A 20,181-nucleotide genomic window follows, 5' to 3' on the forward strand; every position below is an offset into this window, starting at 1 on the left:
CTTATGAAATTATCATGTGAAATTGTACAAAAAGCCTTACTGAAAGCAGGCACATAGGAGATGATCTATTTCACCTTTGTCTGTACCCCTTCTGTAGAATGAAGTTAAACTTATTCTATGATTCTATGATTCTCTTTACAAACCCATTCTTGCTGCTGTTCATACTGTTTTCTTGTAGGTACTCAGAAATAGTTTCCCAGAAGTTCTTCATCTTCTCTACCAGGTTTCCATGAAAAGAATATCCCGTCTCATCCCATTCTTTACTTAGGCACATGGAAAGATCCAGGAAAAGAAGCTTTGTGTCTGTTTGTGGATGTGGTACCTGCTGGAGCGCAACTATGTGTTTTGTTCTGTAGTACCTGATTCTGCTCTTGCAGAAGGTTTGTAGCGCCATGTTGTCCCTACGCACCCTGCTGTCCTTTGCTTCTCTAATAGCCACTTTACTTTCTTAACAGCTTTGTGTTCTTAAAGCTCAAATGATGTTTTCATCTGCCCTTTGGACCTTGGTTTGTGGGTATGTGTGGGGTTCTGCTCATCCACACTTCTGCCAGGGTGACTTGAATCAAGACCAATGCACTGAGGAATGAAGGTGGCTCATGGACAATAAAAGACAAACAAGGAATTTTCCCCAAGTTTTTCCTTTGTGAATCTTTCTATCTCTTAAAGTGTGTCAGAATTGCTTCAGGCTTTCCAACAGCTCCCAGTATAGCTAGGGTTTGGAGAAGGGAGGTTTTGTGAAATGGTATTGGATGTAGTATATGGATAGCATATATGTGGTAATAACTGCTTTGTTATTACAGACATTACAGAGATTTATATAATTTTGCATTTGACAGATGCTTAGAAAAGGTGACTTTGCAGCCGATCTCTTTGCAACAATATTTTCTCTGTCTCTGATACCTCTGAAGATTGTTTAGAGCAAGAGTAAGAAAGTGCTTTGCTCTGCCTGCATTAAGAAAGCCATCCTTCCAAAAAAGTACGTGCTCGGTGCCAAAAGAGCAGCTGCCTGGAAATGTCATTGAGGCTCTGCCAGGGAAGCTAGCAGAACTCCATACCGAGATTGACCAAAAGAAGGAAAAATTGTTCTGCAGCCCTAACAAATTGGTTGAAACCTCGCATCCCTGAGCTAGGAGCAAATTATGTAATAAAAGAAGCACAGTGGTAAAAAAACACAAGGAAAAGGCTGTTTCTGCTAAGCCATGCTACATCTTAATAAGGGAAGGCCGTCTGTTGTCTGGAAGGATTAACACATCCAGGTTGCCTTGCTTAGTGAGCACCATAGGCATTTTTCCCCCACCATGCCACCCAAGCAGGGTCAGTGACAGACGCAGAGAAAATAACAGTTTAAAGTATGGGAAAACTTAAACAGCAGTTATTGGCACTTTATAAATGCAAGATGTCCCTTACTAGAGCCCATATTGTGTATGAACTTGTCTTATGACATATGGATGTACGAGCAGGTAGTGGCACCTGCCGTTCACCACAGTGTGGGGAGCCTCTGTCTCCATGTGTGGGGTTTTCCTTACAATGAATGCTTTCAATATTTCTTTTTAAATGCCTCAGTTTCTTTAAGTGAGATTTGCACATGCTGTGTATCGTAATTTTTCTTTACCTTCTAGCATTATTTTTTTTCTTAGCAGTTTTTTTTCCCCAAAATGTAGTGATTTTTCAAAAAAATATGTTTTCCTACAACACTTACTAAGTAATGAATCTTTAGGTGGCTGCTTTGAGTTATCAAATAAATGGAGGGACAAAAAAAACCCATTGATCTTGATGATTTAGCATTTTCCCAGTATGGTGCTGGATAAAGTAATATTTATAGGAACAGAATCACAGAACAATTTAGACTGGAAGACAGCCAATATATAAGTATATAATATGTAGATGTGTGTGTGTGTGCGTGCAGAAATGTATAAATATGTATATAAGTATCTGTGTATATGTTAGGATTTCATCCCTTATGCATCTGTTTGGACATCTTTGACTAGCCCTGTCAGTGCCATGGGAATACAAGGAATGCTTCTTTTCAGAAGCACTTGAAAGGTTATCAGTAAAATATTGGCTGGGTTGCACAGCACTTCCCTGTAGGTGTTCTGACAAGAATGATGTTTACAAAAGATGATTGTAATGGAGTTCTGATTTAAGCAGGCACTGGTAGCTGGAGAGAGACAGCATTAGTGTAACTGTTTTAGCTGTAATCAGAAAAATAGCCCATTAGTGGTTGTGTGGCTAAATGAAGGCTAGACATGAAAACTATCTGCAGCAAATTTTGCTTTTGTACATTTTGATTAAAATTCAGATTTTTGCATAGGTTGCATAAATACATATAACCCTCCATTTTTTTGTTGTTATCCAGAACCTCTGATGCATACCTTTTGTCTCCAAAGTATCCGATAATTTGTTTGATAATGACCCGATCTAAGACAGAAAAATTCATGATATGGCAAGGATCTTTACAAAGCACTGAAATATTGTCTCATTTAGATACTATGTTTTATTATTTCTGAACAGGATTACAACTGCAGGGAATCTCTTCTATGCTAATTATTGCAACCATTTGCCAGAATTTATGCTAGTGAGCTGAATAAATTTGGTTAAAGCATTATGAAAGAAAACCATAAGTTTGCTAAGGAAAAAGGCAACCATTAGCTGCTATTTTAAAATAAGGCATCCAGGGCAGGGATCGTTGAGTGAACTACCCTAGAAAACTCCCCTTTTGACTCAGTTCTGGAAGATTAACTCCGCGTGCTTTGCTAAGGCTTGCTGTTTTGAAGGCTGTGTTAGGAAAACACTGCCTCCTTTATAAGTTAAAACTGAAAATAAAGTGTTGCTTTAGAAAGGTTCATCCTGTTTAACTCTTTACCGCATAGAGCTACAGAATCGCTGCCTTGCGGGGCTGACCGGAAGACTCGTGCCCTGCCGCAGTGAGGGCTGGAGCAAGTGGGAATAGCAAGAAGGGAAATAGCCGGCTGCCCTCCAAGGAGGGGGTACAGCCTGATCACCTTTCACAGAAACCCATTTACCTTGAAAACATTTGTGTGCTCTGCGTAGGACTGGGGCAGAGGCGAATCCCAGGGTCTGGACACTGGGAATTTAAGTCAGTCAGTTAAAACTAAGGCACTCAAAATAAGCTGGGGATCATCTTGCCTGTGCTGTGAGCAGTCAGAGCTGGGAGGCTGAGGTAGTTTGACATGTGTTAGAGGAAAATACCTCTTGTTTTTGAGAGAGTTAGCCCTCAGACATCTCCGATCTTTCCATAAGGGAATATGTGCAGCATAATGTAATGCAGAAAACCTATCTGTAAGTAGGTATTTTTGCTCAAAGGTTCCATGTGTATATATGGGTGTGTGTGTGTCTGTATATATGTATATATACACATATATTTAGATATATACTTTTTAGACCAACCCGAGTATATAATTTTTACAGCTGTCAATGCAGCATTGATACTGTGGCAGCCAGTTTTGATTTTGGTGAGTGGTTTTGAAAAGCAGCCTCTGTGGAAAGGTTATATCTTGTGAACGCCCCCCTTCCTCCACCCCACATATTCTTCGTACTGAGGTTTTGGCATTTGGGATGCACTAGTTGTCATCTGAACTCAGATAGTGAATGGCTTTTCACTACCTAAATGGCCAGAAATTGTGTTGTACTGCTACTCTCTACTGCATTGGTATTCAGAAAACATTGTTGTAGTGTATTGATAGCAACAGGAGCATTAAGAAAAGCCCTTGTCAATTCCTCAACATGTAAGAAAAGCTGTTGATGTCAAGAACATTGCAATGAGTAAATATTTTGCCATCATCTTGCCTAAGGAGGCTCTGGTAGCAGTGACCACGTGAAAGTGTATGGATAAAATTCTAACATTGCAGAAGTGCTTGGACTCCTGTTGCGGTGCCGCGCTTGGTTATTTGCTGTCGGACTGGAAGGATGTGTTGAATAGAGCTCATGTGGCCTCGTGAGGAGCGGAGTGCACTGACTGCATTTGCTGGGAGGAACTGTGGGTGTTTTGGGAGGACAGGGTTATCATTCCAAACACGCCTGACAAAGTGACAAGCAGTATGACAGAAACAGTAAATACAGAATAGCGAGCAGTATACAAGGAGCAGTTTTGCAGAAATGTGGGTTTAAAATGCTGGACAGAAGTCATCAATGTCATGTTGTTTGAAAAAACTGCTTTGACCCTGCTGAGGGTAGTGCTAATTCAGAGCTCTGCTTTCATGTTCAGAAACCTCCGAGGTGCTGGTATGTGAAGTGGAGCGGGAGGGCAATGGTGGGAATGCTCAGAGGCCTAGAATATGATCCCTGCAAAAAGGTGAAAAGAAACAGAGCCCTTTAGCACAGGGTATGGAAGACAGTTCAAATACTTTAAGGAAAAGCAGACAAATACTTTATTAATGCTGTACATGGGAAAAGATGCTGTTGGTTACAGCTGCAACAAGTGGTACAGCAAGAGAAAAACCATTTAAAGAAAAAGAATAATTAAATATGATAATAGATTTCCTAGCAGGATTGCCAAATCACCACCATAGGAGTTTAAAACAGTTAAGTAAATAATTATCAGGATTGATGTAACTGTATAAATAACCTTGTGGGTTTACTAGACAAGCTCTTGAGTTCCCTTTCAGGCTTGTTTGCTCTTGCTTGTTTTTTCTTTCTTATTTATTTATATATTTATTTATTAAGGTTTAGAAACATTCAGCCTAACCCAGTAGTTGATCTTATTCTTTACGCATTCTCTTCTTAACGATATAAAGTGAAAAGGAAGAAGACCACTTTGGCACCATCTAAGTGTTCTTCAAGAGGGGAGCGTAAGTATTAAAGGCCAATCTTTTTTTTTTTTTTATTTTTTACTGTCAGATTACGAGATGACAGAATTAGAATAGAAAGGATGGAAAACCACCATTTTGAATACAGCCATGCTTTTCAGCTGATTACTGATTTTTATGCAAGAGAAATGCCTGAGACAACAGGTATGTCATTCAGAGTATCTTTGAAATATGCATCCAAAAGGGCTGTGGGAAGTCCTTCATATTGTGTAGCAAGTGAAGGAAAATACGCAACATCTGAAATCGTTCTTCAATTCCTATATGATTTAAGACTCTAAGAACAGAACAGCAGCTTTAAAAGGAGTTTCTATGTTTGTCCCAGTTTGTTTTGTTTGGGGGACTAATTTTTATTTGTTGCATTAAGGATTGACCAAACTTCTAAGTTTGTAAACCACCACCCTGGTATGTTGAATTATTGTGTACCGAGTTTTCCTACTGCTGCAGCTGAAGCAGGGACAGTATTAGGGTACTGAAGAGAAACGCTATCAGATCTAAATAACTGTGCTGTAAAGATAGAAAAATATTCTGCAGCCGGACTGAGGTAATTAAGTCATCAGTACTTGTGTACTTAAGGCCTGTTTGTTCCTCTTAACTACCATAGATGTTGCCAGCAGTAAGGGTGATTTCAGAATCCAGTTCTTAGTTTGTATGTTTAGAAATTATTTACGTCAAAAATCTGTCAGTTTTATGAGGAAAAGCCTGTGGTGAACAATATTTTACATTTCATAATGTGCTTGTATTATTGTAATGATCTACATTCTTTGGACCCATAACTGTTGCTTTGGAAGCTCACTTTTTGCTGATTTATAGACAGCAGAACACTATACACATAATATAGATCTGATTTATATTTGATTGATTTTAAAAATAAATTGTGTTGTTTCTAAAGTGTTGAAGTAGTAAACTGTGGTTTTAAAAGTGGTTTATTTATTTATTTATTTATTTATTTTTAGGTCCTCAAAAACTATCTGTAATATTAAGCTTGGATAAGCCTGTTGTTTGCTCTCTGGCAGCAGTAATTACATACCTCAAAGAGTTTAATTTGGAAAAGATCCTTTACAATCCAAGGTAAGTTGCCTTATATAAATCTCAAACACAAAACGGCAGTAGCATATCTGGAACCATCTTGTAACTTACAGCAATCTTCTGTCAATCAAGTGGTCCACCTGCTAAAATGATACACATACTTCTTATAAAAATGGTTCTTTACTTTTAACCTCATACTGAGAACCAAAAGAATTGAGTGCTTTTTAACTTAAGTGGTGCTTACTAAAAATCTTTAGGCTGTTTTTTCTTCTGGTCAGTATATATCAGTAGTATAAATGAACTTGCACTACTGCCACAGGTTATTAAAAACAAAGTGCAAAAACTGGTAGATTGCAGGAAATTTGTTATTATATCTCAGCTATCATATTCTAGCCTCAGCTTCTGTTTTATTTTGTGACCAGAATTTGGGGCAGTTGCTTTTTGAAGACTTTTCGGCTGTAATTTAGCTTTGCAGGTGTTGTTCTGTTTTGCTGCAGAGGTGTGTGAATCATTTTCTTCAGCTCTGGATGCAAGTATAAATGCTAATGTGCTGTGATGTTCAGACAGTACTCAGCAGGTCTGTTTGAGTCAGTGAGTCAAGTTACCAATTAAAATGAAAACAGATCTGTGCAACACCTTGGCCCTTAGAAAAATTCCGTCAGTTGATTCAGTGGTACCTAGGGATAGGGGAGCCATCAGTAAAAAAAAGGCTCTGGAAAGGCCTTTACTTGCATAAAGTTACTTAAAAAACACATAGTCATGGAAAAAAGCTTTTCTTCTCTGAAGTAATCTGAACTGTTGAGGTTATTAGGTATGTGCAGATGGGTACTAAAAATTCCTAGTGAAATCATGCAGATGTGTTCAAAGAAAATGAAAAGATAATGGATGGTTATACTACTTGGCATAGGTTTAAAAACGCCATTAAGGTTTGTTAAATGCTTTATGAAAATCAGCTTTATTTGTAATGAGTCCTGTGCAGAATATTCTCTTGGCTGACTCAGTATTCCTCTCTCCTATGCACAGGTTGACTTTAACAAAGTAAGCCTGGCTGCAAACAAGACACCTACAAATATTTTGTCAGTTGTAGATAATTCATATACTACATGAGATGCTTGCAGTATCAAACCTCATCTTTATGGGTTTCTCTATTGAGTTTTTTTTTTTTTAATGCAACTGTATTAAAAAGTGACTGCTGATGCCAGCCTTAAACACTTTTCAGATATCTGCGGAAATATTTGAAAATTATAACATATTATAACCTGTGCTTTCTGGAATTTTTTGAATGGCTTTTCTCCCCCAATCCTCTTCCCCTCTGCCACTATCATTAAAATGCTAACAGAAACTTCTGTGAGATCAGGTTATTTGAAAGGAAAAAAAAATTCCTCGGCATTTTTTAAGCCTACTCCTTCATTGTCTCTCAAGGAGCGCTCTAATATTTGGTCTTCCAGCTCATCCTCTTGCAAGAGTTATGAAAAAGAGTTGGGTAGATAGGTGGGAGCTGTGTGTGGAGAAATCTGAAGAAGAAAGTGGACTTCAAAGTCCCTTCCCTCGTTGCATTTACAGATCACTTATGTGCAGTCTCTCACTACGGTGTTCTTTCAGGTGTGAGGGGAAATAGAAAATTTTTGTTTCATGTAGAGTCTATTGAGTAGCGGAGGAGCAACATCACTACTTGAGGGTTTAGGTAACAACTGGCATTTGTAGTAGGTGCAGCCCAAAGTCAGTCTGGGAATACTTACAGATTGGGAAGGAAAAGCACGAAATCACGACATTTGCCTGCTGGAGGTTGTTTTAATAGACTTGATGTAAATCTGTGAGCAAGAAGAGCATCTGAGAGGAAAGGCAGTGAACTTTTTGGTACCTTGGTGATATGCTATTAGGCTCTACTCTGCAGGCATTCAGGAGCTTGAATTCTGCTATATTTATTTCTGAAGCTGTTACTGCTTTGGCTATGATAGATTCTTGAATTCTGCTTGTAGTTTTTAGAGTGTTACATATATGAAAACAGTAGGCCAAAGTCAGCTTTAATGCTTTTTCTGATGTCAGTGAAATAGTATGCAAGTCCTGAAAACGGAAAGCCTTTTAAGCAAAGAGTGTCAGATTCTGGGTTTCTCTGTGATCCCATAGGTGAAATGCACTGTACTGAAATGCAACCTAAAATTGTCAGGAGAATTCAGGTCAGTGAGCATATATTGATGAATTGGTGAGGTAAAGTTGGAATTGAGATAGTTTTCAGTTGCTGAGAACTTTACTGATGAAAGTGACATATGTCTTGATGAAAAAGCCCTGCTTGATAATAATAGTAATAATAATAAAAAAAATCCTTATACCAGTTACATACCTTCCCCAAATAATAACCCTCCTCCCAAATGAACAAAATTCCAGCTGAGATTAATAAGAGTAATCATGAAGCATCACGTAAGTGATGAGGGATCCTCCTCATTTGGTTTTATTATTCAAATGAAAATGCTTAAATCCAGCTTTAAGAGCCCAAATAAAACCAGATTAAATAGAGGAGTCCTGTCACCGTAGGACCATGGTGATGGCTAGGCTGCACGGGAGCTGTTTCAGCAAGTAAATCTTTTCTAATGAATTTCACTGAATGACAATTTTTATCAGTGTGTATTCTAGGAGCCTTTAGTAATTGGCTGTTGACAAGAAGCTGGTACACCCAGTTTTGCTTGAAAATCATCTGTTGTCCAGCAGTTGCTGGGAAATGCCTGGTGGGGATTTTTTGTCCGGATGGTTTCCAGTGTATGGAGACAAAAGAGAGATGGTATTTGCAGTTCTTAAAAGTTTGAGCAGTACTAAAAAGCTTCAGAAATGGCTGGGCATGGAAAGGCAGTACTGAAATGATCCTGGGAGGTTTCCACGTCAGCTCAGGACCCCAGGGGCCAGAAAAGGGAGAATATGGTTTTAGGCCCTATGTAAAGGCGCCCAGCTTAGGGTTTGCTTTCTAATTCAAGGCCGAGAATTAGGGTGGCAGATGTTTAGTTGTGGGGGGGGGGAGCTCAGTGCCGTAACAGGAGAAAAGTAATTTGGGATAAAACTCTTGGAGTTTCTGGGCTCCCATCACATGAGGGATCCAGCTCAGAAATTCTAGCCCTGAGGCAACATTTATGAATGAATTTAAAACTCTAACTAATGAAATATAAAATATGGGGAAGGACCTCAAGCCTGGACTACTTAGACATCAATAAATATCTTTCATACCTAAAGCTACTGTTTCTGAGAAATGGATTCCTTGCAGCTACATGTAGATTCCTGTAACTCTAAATACATAATTATGTTTTGTGGTTCATGCACCCTTAGAAGTCAGTAGGACATGGACTCTAGAGGTCTGTAAAAGGTAATTGAGCAAAAAAAATCTGCTGCTTAGCAGGCTCTCAACAGACTGCCCTGCAGCTTCACTGGAGTTAGAGATTAACAAAATCAAAATAGTTGGAAACTATTCATCTGAATAACTTGCATTGATTTGTGATGGGTTAGTGACAGCAAAATTATACATAAAATCTCTGGTGGAGTCAGTAATGGGAAAAGTGTGAAAAATATCCTCCACTAAGCCTGTTAGGAGGCAAAATGGCGAAGAAGATAACAGTTTTGCAGGTAACATGTAAGAATCAAAGTCTGAGGATGGAGGTTACTGTCCTAAAGCAATCATAATAACCTCTTAATAACCATCTTCAGGTATGCTTCTACTCTGAGAAAAAATTTCAGGAGTAAAACCCCACATTCTCATGGGTATTCCCCAAATGTCTCCTAAATCTTACTAGACACATGTATTTTTCTCTTTTCACTTTCTCAGTCCAGATGGCAGGATCCTACCTTGGCTTGCTCTTCAGTGATGGAATCACCAGCTAGTTCCATCATTTTGTGCTGTTTAAGTAAATGAGAGTTGTGAGCCTGTTCTTTGTAGCTCAGGACACACCTTCACTATCTATAAAAGGAACTACTGCCTGTGCTCTGGAAGAAATGATTTTGAAGGGTCATTTTCACTAATGCAGAGGTTGTCTGGTAGCAGCACATTCTGATTTCTTGCAAGGATTTTTGTTGAGTCCCCTACTGCACAATCAGCACCAACTTAATACTTGCTTTGAGGCTTCTTCTCATTCTGTTTCAGTCCCTAAATTCCCTACAAAACATCTCTTTTTTCCCCACACTTTTATCAAGCCCTCACTGAAGCTGAAGGAGGGTGAAGATGTGGGAAGCAAAACAAGCTGTGCGCTGTGACATCTAGAATTGTTGGCTGGGGATATTCTGCAGTTATCTTGGCTGCTATTCATGCACTCTGAGCTCTCAGTTATGAGGGTTAATAGCAAGGTGGAGTAACCCAGAGAAAAGAAACACCTGGATAGTATAAAGCATATAGCTTTATGTTGTGAGAAGCATTAACATATTTGCTTTTGAAAGACAAGTAAACAGATTTTGCTGTGGAGGAGAGATAGCTGTCTTTAAATGTCATCAGGGAGCGAGCTTGCTGTGAATGAGGATGTTCTGGGTTAAGTGCTCTGAAGCATGGGGCATCAGCTGAAGAGCACCAAGACAGGAGGCAGTAAACTCGTGAACTTGGAACTCACTCATGGATAATTCAGAGTTGATAGAAATAGCCAAAAGCATCTTTTATGCTTTCAGGAAGAAGTTAAAAAAGACATAGTTCTGACCCAGCTGGGTTTAAGAGATGACAGAATTGAGTAGTGGCAAATCAAAGTGCAGCAACTGAGGAAACTGAGTTGGGTAAGTCCTAGAGGTTGTGGAGGTGCTTTGGAAGGGTGGGCAGGATTCAGTGTTGGTTACAGGGATTCGGAGACAAGAAGAGATCATTCCTATTTAATCTTTGCCAGCCTAGCAGCTGTGACCAAAGATAATGAAAGAGAATATTGTTTTGTTACTCATAATATTGTGTACTTTGTAAAGTGCTGCTTATTTAGCCTCAGAAGCTGTGTTCTGCAGGTCAGCTCAGCTGGTTATTAGAATGAGACACTAGTACAGGATCGTGCTGTCTAACCATGCATTCACTCAAACTACTCCAGAACTTCTTGAGGGCAATCTTTAGAGCCTATTTTTTTTGTTTAATTTCAGCAGAAAATTTGACACATTATTCCGGAACAAAACTAGCAGGTCTAGACAGCTGCATGCAGTATGAACAAGTAATATTAGTCTGAATATTTCATGTTTCTGTTTTACTTTTTTTAATACAGCAGCAATGCAGTTTTGTACCTAACAAAAATTTGAGCAGCCCTGGCGCAGCAATCTCATTGTCCAGTGCCTTGATAAATATAAATATATATATATATATATATATATATATATATAAAGTCAAGAGAACAGTTTAAAATCCTACCCAGCAAGTCATTCTTTTCAGACCAAGACAACTGAAGTGTCCTAGATTTTGCGCAAAGAGCAGTCAGCAGTATGATTAACCTAGACAATCATAACTTGATTTGTCAGAATCATTTAGTGACTATCTTGTACTTCCCTTTCCTCTCCCAGCTAGCACATGTGTGTGTCTGAGCCTGAGAAAATTTTCACATCTAATACCATTGTTTTATTAAGCTTGGTTCTATACTGTGTTTTGCTTTTGCTCTAGCTATAAACAGAAAACACAGCTTTGTCTTCTCCTGTTCTGTTAGCTAATATCAAAAAGTCAAGACATTTTGGTCACGGTTACATCATAGCAAATATAGAAAAATGTAGTTTAAATAGACCCTGTTTTTGTTTTCCGTGATAATTATACTAATGAACTGTTCAAATTATTTTTAGTTGTAAAATATATGTATGTCGATGTATGTATATGCTGTTTTGAGTCGTATTAAGATCTGCTTGACTCTAAAAGTCTAAATTCTTAATCTTTGCCCTGCTTCTAATATAGTAACTATGGTGATTATAACATCATGGAAAACGTGTACTGCTTCAGTTGCTTCATCTACTGAAGAAGGGACGCTGCCTTAACCACTTAGTGAGTCAGGATTAGAAGATGACAAGAGAGCTGGATTTTATTCTGAGCTTTCTCAGAGTCATTTTAGAAAGTTGGGCAAGTGATTCATTAAATCTCATTTTCCCAAACAGGAAAATAAACAACATTATTAATGTTCAGTTGTTTTATTTATGTTGATAGATTCCGATTCCTTACTTGATCACTTTTTGGTTCAGATGGTTGATGAATTCTCTAATGCGAGAGATGTGATACTCTTTCACTGTTATGTCTGTTCCCATAGTTAAAATCTAACATTTGAATTTCTTCCCCCTTTCCAGTAATTTCAAACAGTTGTCAAGTGAAACTGAATACATGACAATTAATGCGACAACAATGAAAAATCTTGAGATTTTACAGAATCAGGTAAGGACAAGTATAACAATTTATTAACACATAGCGTTTTTTCCAGAGCTGTTTGACATATTGTTCCAGTGAAGTTAATTAAGTTAACTTGAAAATCTAACTCAGAAATCTAAATTATTTTAGGTGGGCTCAAACTGGAGGAGGAGTGCTTTCCCAGTTGCATAAATCACAGTTAATCTCTAATGGTTTTTAGTATGAATTCGGAGTGTTACTGCACTTCGACTAGCAAAGAGCTTTCCTAAAATTTGGAAATTGTTGAGCATCTGCAGTCAAGTTATCTGACTGCAGTCGGGTTTGTTTTTCTTCTGTGCTGCTGGTTTCTGCATAAATTTAATTTAACTTGTGGAATCTATTCCAGTTATTTTCTGAAAACATTTTCTGGCTAGAATAGGCATGTGCCCAAGTATCTCCTGACAGCTGAAGATACTTACATAAGGCATTATTTGTGGGGGAAAAAAATGAGTAGAGGAACATGTTGTAGTTGCAATATCTTAAAGCCTAAACAGAATATTTTAATAGTATTGTGGAGATCCTATAGGTGCATGATTGATTGTTCAGTTATAAATTGCAAGGCTATTTTTGTTATTTTAGACTGATAAGAAAACAAAAGGAAGCCTACTCTGGGTCTTGAATCATACTAAAACTTCCTTTGGACGTCGGAGACTGAAGAAATGGGTAACCCAGCCTCTTATGAAATGCAGGTGAAATGTCTCTTTACCTTTTATTAAATTGATATTTAAAAATTTTGAATCTGGCTGTTTTTCTCCAATGTCTGAAAACCACGGCAGAGCTTACTGATGAAATGAGATGGTAGAAGATGTGGTGCTTATATGCCCGGGTCTGCAAGAGTTAGACCTCTCTGTTTGGCCACAGAGCATGTAAGGAGTTCAGCAGCAGCAGTGCTGGAGCAGGTTAGAAACTACTCTGCAGAACTTGGGTCCCAGTCTGATCTGGAGTCCTCCTGGCAATGGTTGGGGTTGACCTCCTGATGGGCAGGGTTTTATTCTGAGCCTTGCCAGTCAGTGCTTGATGTCTGTCTTGCCACAGGAGCAGTTACATCCTATTAATCTATTATTTGTTCTCTTTTATTTGTTCTAAAGCAGTTGTGGAGTTTCTCTTATTGCTGCATGCCGTCTGTAGTGTATGAGAGTTATTTCATTTTATTAGTTCTGAAATGCACTAATTGTTTGCTCACTCTTACATTTTGAGCTGTGTTTGTTATGTAATGCGTTAGAAATGATTTATTTTGTAATAAACATCATGCTTGTCTTTATCTCTGGCTTGGAACAATCTCTTTCTAATTTCTCTTTGCAGTCTTTAATGGAGTCTTGAATATGTAACAAATAACAGTATTGGAGGCTTTCTGTGTGATGTTTGATGCCTATATTTTAAATTTTTGGATGTGTCTCAGGGAACGTGCATTCCCTGAGAACTGTTGATGAAGAATTTGCTCAGTTGTTGTGCTGTTCCCTTCAGCTGTTCATAAAGAAATTCCTCTTGGTTTGGCTAGCCAGAATAGTTTGTTCCCCTCTGTTTTGCATTTGGATTCGATTTGCTAAAAGTCAGGTTTTAGATGAACAGTGAGCTCTCCTAATGTTCAACTTCTTGCTGTTGTTGGTAATCAGTGAATATTTCTATGGAAGTGTTTTTTTGCCTTGACTAGTTTTAATATGTTACAGCACTATATTAATGAACCACGGCTGTTTTTTTATTTATTTTTATATTAGCCTTTTTTGTGGGGATCTTTTTACTAGTGTAAAAAAAGTGTACATTGTTGCCGTTCAAACAGCGCAGCGACCCGGTTCAGTACATAACTAACTCTTTTGTTCTTCCTATTTATCATTGTAGAATATTCAAGTCGAATATTGTAGAATATTCAAGTTGTTTTTTCCTTAGTAGAAGCTATGCTGGTTAGAAAACATCATGGTGAAGTTTCTAGCTGGGATTTAATACGTAACTTCGGTTCTCGCTCTTTTTCTTTCTGACAGTAGAATGTATTGCACAAGAGGACTTGAAAACTTCTGCTTTTACTTACACAATTTGGAAACTTGGTTCCTTTCTCAGGGGTTGAGGGACCCTACAGCCTTTTGGGAGCTGTTTTGGTGACGTTGTCAGTGGAGGGAGCCAGAGCCCAGAGTGAACTCAGGTCCAGGAACACCCTGGGGACAGCGCCTGCAAGAGGAAGATCTCATCATTTTTTCAGATGACCTCGAAGTGAAACAGAGGGCACAAATAAAACGGAGAGAGTCCCTAGCTGGTCACAGAGGACGGAGAGCTGTCTAAAGGCTTCTGCTCTTTGCTAGTAAATTTAACTTAAGCTCTTGGTATCCAGCAAAAAAAAAAAAAAGCCTTAGAAGTTTGCAATTTTGTTTCCTCCTCTTGCCCTTCTGCTCTGTGTTATCATTAGGGATTTGATCCTTTCCTTTGTGAGCCTTATTTCTCTGTATGGAAGGAAGTTCTATGGTTAAAGATATAATGATACTCCTTAGCTGGAGCTAAAAAAAATACCTTGTTTCTGTGTAATGTGTCTCCATTTCTGACTATAAGTTGTAATTTTGTGTGCTTAAGTGCATCAGACATTTGGCAGTATTGTTTCCAGTAATGCACACAGATGCACTTACGGAGCATTCAGTAATGGCAGTTCGTCTGGGCCTCCTGGAGTGACATTTGCAGTGGAAGTAACATTTCTTGCATCTTTTCCAGTCAGTGGGTGGGTGCATTTCCCTTGGTGCATCAAATAGTGAGAGAGGGCAATTACCACTTTATATCTGGTAGTTGAAAATCACTTGGGTTGATGACTAGATTTATAGGGGAGAAACAATATATCAGGTTCAACTAAGAAGTAAAATGTGGACAGACATTTTATTCTAGGCAAATTAGAAGATATCCATTAGGTCATCAGTGATGTTACGTATTTTGAGTTTCCCGGAAGAGGTTGGAAATATTTGTATGTGCAATCTTTAAAAAATAATAAAAATGGCTTAATTGAGGAAGATGCAATGTTCTCATTAATTCACCTTGTTACGCAAAGATTTCAGAGCTTAAAATGTATTATTTTGGGGAGTTAGTTATTGTTATTTGTGTAAAGTATGGCAAAGTTACCTTACCTTGTCCGTATTGCTTTTGAAATGTGAATTCCAGTGAGTTCCTGTTTTGCCTACCTTTTGTAAGGGCATGGAAAGAAAAAGAGACAGTAAGATGAGTTTGTTGGAAAATTTTAATTGAATAAAACATGCCCAGAGATAGATTAGGATTTTTTTTTTTCAGAGGTGATGAAGAATGAAGATGTATATGTTTTGATCATACAGTGGAACATGATGGGCTAATTTTTCTTCCTAGGCATAAATATTTTACATCATTAATGCCAATATAAAATGCACAAGCGCGGGATATAGAGTGTGCCTGAAATCTCCAAATTGTTGTAGTAGACAAAAAGCATCATCATCACATGTATTCACTGATTTTGCTCACTGAGCCTTAGTACCATTGTATGCTACTGCTAACTGTATAAATGCGGTAATCAGGCATTCATTCATGTAGGCTGAAATTGCTAACGGGTCCCTTTTTGGGCACCAATGGCTGAAGTATATTGTGTGTGAGCATAAACAAAAGTGTTTGATTGCCATTTGCGTATTTGATGCATTCTTCTAACAGATGTGAAGACAAAGTTTGCAGAACTTGTATATCACTTTTGGAGATCCATTCAAGAATATTGTCTTCTGGTGGCTGCATGTTTATTTTGGGAAAATTGGACCTCTGTAAAGGGCAAGGAGTCGCTAAGTGAACAGATCTAGAAGGGTGTTAAATTGTTAAGTTTCATTTAAATTTTACCACAGTAATTATCAGATAATTACACTATTTTTCAGTTTTTAAATTCTTGTAAATGCATATAAGTGCATTGGTCAGTGAGCAACGTAACTGTTCAAAAATTACCTCATAAAGGTACCCAGATGCTGAAAAGAACCGTGTTAAATTGAAAGCCAGAGATGTTTAAAGGCCTGTTTAAAGGCAAACAAATAAACAAAAAGACACCCACAAAGACAAAAACCCACCTCTAGTTCACTGATTCCTTAGTGGTAGTTCACCACAGGTTTGATTTTTTGATAGCAGCAATTGCTCTCTATGAGAGAGGGCCTGATTTTAAAGCAGAAGGGTAGTATCCTGTATTCTAACATCATAAACTACTATGAAATTTTGTTCCGCCAGCAATGTTCTGAAGGAGGATCAAGGAAAAGGCAAAATGTATAAATGAGAGAAAATGTAAAGCAACAGAACTATGTGTAGCCTTGATGTTGTGCGGTGTTTGAAAGGAGCCCGTATCAGAGGCCCAGGGAAGAGCATGAAAACTGGCCACATGGGTAGAGTTGCTTCCCCCAAAGGGGCTTTTAGCACTTTTCTGCTGAGTGGCTTCCCCAGGCACAGCTGATATCCTCACCCCTCTGCTCCCTGCTGGAGATGTCCAGACTTGAAGCCATGTGTTTTCTTGGATTGAATGATGTAGTTAGGAAGGAGGTTGCTAGGCTTTGGTCTGGATAATCCCGTTTGGTGTTTTGAACCTTCTTCATATTTCTCAGGTATTAAATTCCTGTGACTGGTAGTTTTATTTATTGCTTTGGTCTCTAAATTGGGCTACTAAAATGAGTTTCAATATTTTGCATTCACTGTACTTGATCTATATCCTTGTTACAATGCACAAACTTGTATTTTCAGCATTTAGTGAGAGGTTTGTGATAAGTTTGTCTTGAAAATATTTGACTTGTATAAAATATGTGGTTTCTTGTATTTATATAATCAAAGTTACTATGCTTTAAATACAATGAGCAGTTGTCACATCTAAAATGTTATGTTTTTGCCATTGTAACACAGAGATCTAAGCAGACCCGTTAGGGTTGCTGTTTGCTAGTGTGCCATTTAGTTTGTTAAGGCAGCAAGATTTTTTTCATTTGTTTTAATGTAAAGTTAATCTTCATACATCAGGACTGAACTGCAGCAAATTCCTGCCTGCTGTCTGCTCTAATGTCAAAGTAATTTTTAGTTCAGGATTCAAATATTTTCCTGTCTGCTGTAGTGTTTGCATGCCTGTCAGTAGATTAAAATAGTGTGGTATCCCAAGATTTAATTTTAAGTAGTAGTCTTAAACTATGAGAATCTGAAATTCTATAGTGAGTCAAGTTTTGTTTAAATCTGTTAATGTTTAAAAACATTGCAAAGTAATTTTTGCATTATGGTAATGACACTGGTCTTAGATGGGGAACATGGCAGAGGTCAGAGTGTTTATTTTAATCGGCTGACTTTTCATGTTGCTTCATTTCAGGGAAAATTGTTTGGGAAATTGGATAGAATTTGAATTGCTGACAGTTTGTACTGATGGGAAAGAATAGACTAATAGCAAATCTAAATAGAGATTGAAATAGTAGCTAGTTTATAAATTGCAAGACCATTTCTTCCCTAAACTGAGTGTCTTTGTACAATGTTACATTCTAATTTTCTAGTGTTACAATTTTTTTTCCAAGTGACATAATGATTAAAAGTCCCAAACTGTACATCAGATGTGCCAAGTAACTGTGCAGAACATGTTTCTTTTGAGGTAATTTAATGTCTGATCAGTATAACACAGCGGTGCTTGGCAAAGTGTTTATTAGATAAGGTATAAAGATTAAGTTCAAAAGCATCCTTTGATATTTGTTACCAGATAATTCTTGACATTTCTCTCCCCTGTCCTTCCTTCCCTGTACGTATGCAGCTGTACATAATTCTTCACAGGACTCTACTTTCTGGCTTTTGAAATAGGAGTCCCAGGGTGTTTTGTTTACAGGTGCAAAAATGGGTCATTTGCTACTGGCTGCTGTTCTCCTGACCCTTTCTTATTTGTAGGATTAAAGCAGCAAAACTGTGGGGATGCTTAGTTTTAGATTACTGGAGCTACAGTACCGTAGCCATATGTGAGGATGATTAAAGTGCAGATTAAGCTTTGAAGGGAGGAGTTCTTGAATATCGGCATCTATTTTATGTATTGTCTTTTTCCCTTGGTCAAATAGATATAATCATGCTGCTAGATGGAGTGATGGTGCTTTGAAACAGTTCTGCTGCTTACATGTGCTTTTTGTAATAAAATATACAGATTATTTTCTTCTTTAAAGTGTGTGCGTTTATAGTTTAACACAGTGTATTGCAGTGCAATAATCTTTTGTGCAGAAGAACCTTCCAAGGTCTCAAGTATAGCAATTTTTGAAAAATACTCTATTAAAATGGATTCGTGCTTGATGATGCTTGCTGACCTTCCAGCAGTTCAGCATAACAATTTGCTAGCCTCAAAGCTACCTAGCCCCGAGTATTTGATTTCTTCCCGCTGACGTTAACCCTTCTCGGTGTCCTTGCTGTTCGGCAGCCGCAGCGCAGAGCCTCCCTAATGGCTGCGCAGGGCCCGGCGCCCTGCGGCCTGGAGTACGTGGTGTGGGTGCCGGCAGCTGGCTCGCTGGCTGTTGGGCTGCGTAACCCCCAGTGAGCCCGCCAGCCCACACCAGCTACGTGACCTTAAGGAGCAGATGTAAACCCTTGGGGATGTTTCCTGTGCTGAAAATGGCACCGGGTGTGGGAGCACTCGCTCGCAGCCGCCTCCTGCCCCCGCTGCGTGCGGCCTGCCCAGGACAGCCAGAGCACTGTTCTGTTCTGGGGTGGTGACACCAGGTCGTTGGACGGTGCTCTGGGAGGAAATGGCAGTTTTACTGCTTGATGTCTAACAGGACTGCTGAGCAGAGCCTGCAAAATGTGGCGTTTTCTGCTGGCACTTAAACACTGTTGGGTTTGTTTGAGTGCACGCTGAGGCCTGGTGTTCACCTTCTGCATATGACATAGGAAAATTCTAAGGATTCTGAGCTGTCTTCAGTGCCATCGGTCTCTGATGGTTGGTCTATGGTAATGATTGAAATGTAAGGATTTAAAAATGAGGAGTGGGATTGCCCTGGAGTAGCCTGTGTTTTGGAAGACAGAAAGCTCCAGGATGATGTTCTTCCTGTCTTTCCTTTTGATCCATACAGGGCAATGGCAGCCATAAAGGCCCGCAGCAAGAGCACAGTGAGGTATGGGCTGATTTTCCCCAGAATCCATTCAGGATTGTGGATCCTTTAAATCCTACTTAGGCAGATTCATTTCTTACCTCTTTTACTTACATATTGATGAGAATGTGGGCTTTGTTCATTTTTTTAAGCCTCGTCTTCAGAGAAGCAAAGTTTTTATTTACTGTCTTTTGATTTTTCTCTTGCAGTGACATAAATGCCCGTCTTGATGCTGTGTCTGAAATTCTTCTGTCGGAATCCAGTGTGTTTGGTCAGATTCAGAATCTTCTTTGTAAGCTGCCAGATATAGAGAGAGGACTCTGCAGTGTTTTTCACAAAAAGGTATATCAATACTTATGAAAAATACCATTTTTTAAAATGTGGTCGTTCTTTCTAAATGAAGCTCCATTGCTTTTGCATGTTTATTTGAAGTGTTGTGTTCTTAACATCAGCAGGACTAAAGCTTGCACAATGAAGGAATGAAATTTCCTTTAAAACAAAACTGTTTTTTCCTTAAGTACCTGTACCAGTGATACGTTGTTGGAAGAAGTGCCTGATTAGGTGGAGAATAGATAAGCTGTGTTGCTAATGCTAACAGGAAAAGCACCTTTAAGGTGCTCGTGCCTCAGTCACTGAATTCAATGAAATAGGATGATGCAGTAGGGCCACGTGCCATCAATCATTTCCCTTTACAACAATCTCTCATGCTCTGTATCTTTACCTAAAATCACACTTGCAAGAGAGACCACTTGGCTGTAGTTACCGGTTTTTGGATGAATGTTAATTTGCTTATAAATTTGGTAATTTGGATCTTGCTTGCACATTTTGCTAAGAATTACTTGTAATGAGACACTGGCAGTTCTTAGCTGAAGCAGATTAATGTGCTGATAGCACCTGTGCTGTACTTCATGTTCTTTTATTTCACTGTTATATATAT

General features: G+C 38.6%; 1 protein-coding gene across 1 annotated transcript in view; it reads left to right on the forward strand.

Moving 5' to 3' along the window:
• Positions 1-20,181, forward strand: part of MSH3 (mutS homolog 3) — a 57,636-nt gene that overhangs the window by 30,269 nt on the left and 7,186 nt on the right. The window contains exons 9-13 of the mRNA XM_088536987.1: positions 4,858-4,970; positions 5,780-5,894; positions 12,105-12,189; positions 12,781-12,890; positions 19,454-19,586. Of these exons, the coding sequence (XP_088393113.1) occupies positions 4,858-4,970; positions 5,780-5,894; positions 12,105-12,189; positions 12,781-12,890; positions 19,454-19,586 (556 nt within the window). The remainder of the gene's footprint in view (positions 1-4,857; positions 4,971-5,779; positions 5,895-12,104; positions 12,190-12,780; positions 12,891-19,453; positions 19,587-20,181) is intronic.

The sequence above is a fragment of the Tinamus guttatus genome, unplaced genomic scaffold (assembly GCF_059628265.1).
Source record: "Tinamus guttatus ecotype Peru unplaced genomic scaffold, ASM5962826v1 Tinamus_guttatus_pri_ptg000711l, whole genome shotgun sequence".
Taxonomy (NCBI): Eukaryota; Metazoa; Chordata; class Aves; order Tinamiformes; family Tinamidae; genus Tinamus; species Tinamus guttatus.